General features: G+C 42.1%; 1 protein-coding gene across 1 annotated transcript; it reads left to right on the plus strand.

Annotated features, from left to right (window-relative positions):
• Nucleotides 1–861: 861 nt before the first annotated feature.
• On the plus strand, nucleotides 862–1,722 carry LOC147817203 (uncharacterized). The gene has a single exon (XM_087171431.1). It carries the CDS (start codon nucleotides 862–864, stop codon nucleotides 1,720–1,722), a length of 861 nt encoding a protein of 286 aa, XP_087027557.1.
• The last annotated feature ends 3,842 nt before the right edge of the window (nucleotides 1,723–5,564 follow it).

The following is a 5,564-nucleotide window of genomic DNA, read 5'->3' on the forward strand; positions in this document are numbered from 1 at the left end:
ACCTCCCAGTAAAGTGGAAATTGATCCAGTTAAAATGTTGGCTTGGCTGTGGCCGTGACACCCCCCCCAATCAAAGCAGTCTGCCGGTCTGTGTGCAGACATTTCAATCTAAATCAATAATGTGAGGCTGTTGGTGGAACTAGATGAAAAGTCATAAGATCATCAAAGTCTTTAGGATACATCTTCTTAGGGACTGTGAATGTGTAATATGTAATGGTGGTCTAATGAATATTTGTCCAACCATTTCACTGTCGACCAAAATGGTGGACCTACTAACCAGCTTACTCACCATACAACCAACATTCCCATTCCTTTAATAGGGCCATGGTGCAAGCGTGTGTTTTTAAGTCACAAACTCAATTCAAAATCACAAGCAACAGTCTGTAAAGGTGTATTCCACCAGTTCTACATGTCAAAGTCAAGTTACTTTAGTGATGAGTACAACTCAGCCTGTGGGAAGTTGTATAATATTTCTGTGGCTCTGGAAGAGCTTTGACTCATCTAAGAAATAATGACAGCTTGGCAACTAGAAAGTCTGTGTTAGACACTATATGAGTTGTAAAATGTAGGATCCAGTGTTTTTGGAGGTTAACCCATGCTAGGGACTGAAATACTAAATCATTAGAGGACTTTTATAAAGTGCTTTTACAGTGGCTGAAGCATGTTACACATTTCCTAATTGAAAATCAACAGACACACGGATCATTCTAGAAGCAGAACTGTGAGGGAATCAAGGAATCTGTGTAATAACTGATGGAACTGTTCAATGGTTCCACCACTCTTCTTACCGGCATCACTTCACCAAACACCTCTGCAAGACACACACACAAAGATCGAGTTGCACGAGTGAACTCGAACAAGATGGCAAGACCACTACATGAACTCTACGCTGAGATGGAGATCGCCAACAACATTCACAAGATGACCCCTGAAGAGAGAAGGACGTATCTCAGAAAAGAGACCTTTAAGGAGCTGAGAGAAATGGAGATGGAGAGAAGAAGAAGAGTTGCTCTGGAGGAGCTTCAGAAGAGCAGGAGAGAAAAGGAGGAAAGAGATAAAGAAGCCAAAAGACTGAGAAGGCAGAAGGAAAAAGTTGAAGAGGAGATGAGGAGGCAGCAGGCCAAACAGAGAGAGGAGGAGAAGAGGAAGGAAGATAATCAAAAGGCCCTGGAGAAAGAAAAGCAGGAGCAACTGAAGACAGAGAGGCTTCAGTGGAAAAAGGTCATGATGGTGCAGGAGCAGTGCATCATGAGACCCATATTCACCATAAGTTATCTGAAGAAGGCGCAGCAGAGGAGGCGCAAGGAGGCGGAGCTTTGCCGTGTGCAAGAGAACACCGGCTTGAAGTGCCCAACCTCTGTGGTGAAAAACCAGGAGCAGAGTCAGAGAAAAACTCTGATTAACAACTGGGTTGGAGAGCAGACAACACGCTGCGAGGAAGAGCTCCACCCAAATGACTCCACCCTCAGCTCCAGGGCTGAGGGAAAGAGCCTCAAGTCTGAAGCTACACCAAAATCCACCAAGGCCCTGCACTGGCTGCAGAAAAAACTGAAGTCTGGACTGAGAAAGAAGCAGGATGAGGATGAGCAGGCGAGGAAGAAGGCAGAGGCTCGCAGACTCAGAGAGCTGTATGAACAGATGAAGTTCAGCAGCGTCTTGTCTGAGCAGATTGATGCTTACTGCATGTCCAGGAACCGCATCCTCAAAAAATCCATGTTCTGAATGGAACCATTCATGATATGGACTGGTTTAATAAAAATCATATTGCACTGACAACATGTGAGTGTGTATTAGATGAAAAACACACTCTGAGTTACCAGTTTATTAGCTATACTGAGACAAACGAATGCTAATCTAATACAGCTGTATAACCTTAGTTAAAAATTTGTCAAAACCTGTATTGTGTTATACTTACAGTTTGTAATGTCTTCTCACACTCATTGATATGAATGGGGAGCAGCGAGGTCTATCAAACAAAAATCTAAATAACAAAATAGGAGAACACCAAGGCAACAGAAATGAAAGAGAAGAAACAAAAGGAGAAAAACTAATTGAATAACATTTCAGTAGATGATATTAGCAGCAAATCCACAAAGCAACAGAGGAATTAGACAGCTCTGCTTTAGCCAACTAGCTGCAGGGCTACTGTGTGTTAACCAAACCATCTGTCGCAATGCAACCTTGCTGGCTAACTAGTTAGCTAGCTATTTAAAGCCATATGTCACATTGGCTCTCTTCAGTTCACGCTATCATTGACCAACCATATGTCCCGTAAATGGCATCATTAACTCAGAGTCACTGATTATTCATCTCTGTTGATGGCAGCTTTGCTCTCAGTTGTCTTTATCATTTCTCCCTCAAACCTCATCACCCAAAACTGCCTCACTAACACACTTCATTTGACTCAACCTCAGGCTTAATGCTAAATTGATCAATTAGCAAATCCAATATTGTATTTGGACAACAACAGTCACTTGTATTGTAAACATGTTTAAAAAGAAAGTTGTTGGTTCAAATCCCTGAAATAGTATTTGAAACTGAACTCTGTCCACTCTTTCAGAAAACTCACCTGACCAATAACTCATATGTTTTTTGAGTGACTAAGCACAAAACTATTGTTTAGTGGCCATATGTGTTTTAAATGACTCCACTGCTATGAAGACAGCAACTCCCAATGAAGAGCTACCATCACAATCTGCCCTTTTAAAAGTATTCTGCAAATTTTACTGTTTCTATTAAATGTTAAGGCTGGCGATATCCTATTAACATGTAGAGTACTGTGTGTGTGTATCCTAAGCATCTTAATCATTTGTGTCATACTGTGGAGCTCCATTGTTGTCTGAGAACTATTAAAAACACATCAGTGAGCCACATTGTTGCACCGGATGACACATCCTTTCTTTACCATGAACTCACACTCACTGTATACACTGTCTTGCTGCTCAAATAAAACTTACAAGAGCATCTCATACAGTAATAATTTGCTGACAGAGACTAAAAACAGGGCGGGGCAGACAATCACAAAGGATGGAAACAGGACAAAGACAGGAGGTAAAATAACCACAAGACACACAAAGGAAGTATTTTCAGAATTAAATAGGAAATCAACCAAAGGTCCAAACATAAAGAGTCAAACTCAGTCTAAACAAAGAGTCAACAAATTAGTCCTGTCAAGGCAAACCATGACAAGTACAGTGCAAAGTTATAAGTCTCATTCTTTAAGAACCACTGTTTACAAACAGCACCAGTAAATGACAGTAAATGTGCTGTATTGATATTGTACCACAGAAACGTAAGGTCTGATGTTGCTACAGTCTGCTGGGCACTCAATCGACCTATCATCCAGGAAAACTTGTTTCATGGTTTACCACAGTGAACAGTGATGTCTATGGACAGGGTGCTGAGTGAGATGATGACTTTTGACTCATTCACTTTGACTCACTTTGGCTCACTCTGCTTTCAGTCATTTGAAATGTTTGAAAGTGTTAAATTCAAGGGTTTTAATAGACAGTTCAGTAACTGAAGTAAGTCACCCTGAGTCTCCTCTAAATGCTTAATATGTAATGTAGCAGTTGACCATAAGGCCAATTGTTTTGGTGATGTGCAGATCAAAAGACATCCAGGCATCTGGTTTAATATTGGCCTGCATTTTGTTCTAAAGTGAAACTTCTTAAACATTCAGGGTGCATATAACCATTCAACAGTATGTCATATCTGCCCCATTTAGTGACTGCTTGGAATGTGTACTTATCTTGTCTGTCTTTTGGTTGTTTTACTTCCTGTCTTTATGTATATTTCCTGCTCTTGTGATTGTCTGCCCCTCCCTTATGTGTTAATGTCCAATTATCCCAGCCTCCCCTGTGTATTTAGGCTCTGTGCTCTCAGTTCTCTGTGGCAGGTCGTCTGTGTTCCTTCCCTCTTGTTTCCCTGTGGATTTACCACCTGCCATGGATTATCTATTTAGTTCCCTAGTTTTCCTCATGTTTATTTTCAGAGATCTTGGACTCCTCACTGCCATTATCCACTTGTATGATGTTTACATTTTTCTCACGTCTCACAACTCATTAAAGAGCAACTTCACCTATCACCTTGCCTCCACATCTGTTGGCCTTTGGGTCCTTTTTCCTGAAAACCATGACACAGTAGGTGAATGACTATATTTCAGTGCAAATCAGGTCTAAAACAAATGCTACAAATAGTAAAACAACAGTACACTATACATTTGAAAACACTGTACAAGTCAGTCTCACCGGGCTCACCCAGCACTCAATACTTTGTACTGAGACAGAGCAGAGATGTGATTGCAGCCTGTCCTGGGGTTAAAACCAGTGACCATTAAGTCGCATGCACATGTCTATAACCTCTAAGGTCATCGCACTGCGATACTGGAACCTCCCTGTCCTGGTCAGTCAAGCAAGAAGTCATCAGACATAAGCCTGACTCTGCCCACAGAGACTACAGGTTTAATGGAGTGCCTGTTGTCACACTGCTGTCCAGCACCAAAGAAAAAATGACATTGGACCAGTGGAGCAGAGTGGAGGCCATCACACTGCAGGGACTGGCTTCTTTTTAGGTCTGCTCATTAGAGCATCTCGTTAGGACCTGTCCTGTGTCATTAATTTGGGCAGTTCGCCAGACAGAGATAAATGGAAGAAGTTAGCTTGGTTAGAGGAAGGGATGTAATTTCTCTCTAAATGTGTTACAGATCTGTGTGTGTGTGTGTGTGTGTGTGTGTGTGTGTGTGTGTGTGTGTGTGTGTGTGTGTGTCAGAATTCTGTGACATCAGCACACTGTGGCATCATAGTTCTATGGCCTTCTGTATCAAAGGCACATTAGAATGTATGCTTCTGGGGTTTCGTGTGGCGTAGTCGTCTAAGCAGGCGCATCATGTGTAGAGGCTACAGTCCTCGCTGCAGTTGGCCGCGGTTCAAGTCCCACATCGGACAGCCTTAGCTGCATGTCATTCCCCCTCTCTCTGCCTCCCCATTTCCTGTCTCTCTCTACTAACTATCCTGTCCAATAAAGGCACAAAAGCCACCAAAAAAAAGAATGTATACTTCCAGAGACTAGACAAACAGCTGGCAAACATACAGTGTTGAGAGCTGACCTCAGAGTTTTTCCTCCTTAGTGAAGTTTTTCTTCTAAAGAAATGGAGACATTTCAATTTTTTTTTTTCTTATTATGACATTCAATCACTGTCATGATAAAACTTCTCTTAATTGGTTTAAGTTTTGCAGGCAAGATTGGTAAAGTCTTGCAGCAGGTAAACACAGAACTTCTTTGACAGCCAACTATCATGTTGTTGGATCATACAAAATATTTCTCCCAAGTGGAAAGACCTGCACTGGAAAGTGAACTCTGAAAACTGCCAAATCCTGGATATAACTTTGAAAAGGTAAGGACCACTTCAGGGTGATGTCAACAGTCTCCAGCCAAAGCAGCCAAGGCAGGAGCCATGGAACCAGTGTCAGGGGGGTGAAGAAGAAAAGGCCAGGTACGAGGTCTTCTGAGGACCAAGAAGGGAAGGTTTTGGGCCTGGAGTCAGTGCCAAGGCTCCTAGCAAC

Source organism: Seriola lalandi, unplaced genomic scaffold (assembly GCF_002814215.2).
Source record: "Seriola lalandi dorsalis isolate HSWRI2012SDOR001 ecotype SW California unplaced genomic scaffold, Sedor1 jcf7180002054998, whole genome shotgun sequence".
Classification (NCBI taxonomy): domain Eukaryota; kingdom Metazoa; phylum Chordata; class Actinopteri; order Carangiformes; family Carangidae; genus Seriola; species Seriola lalandi.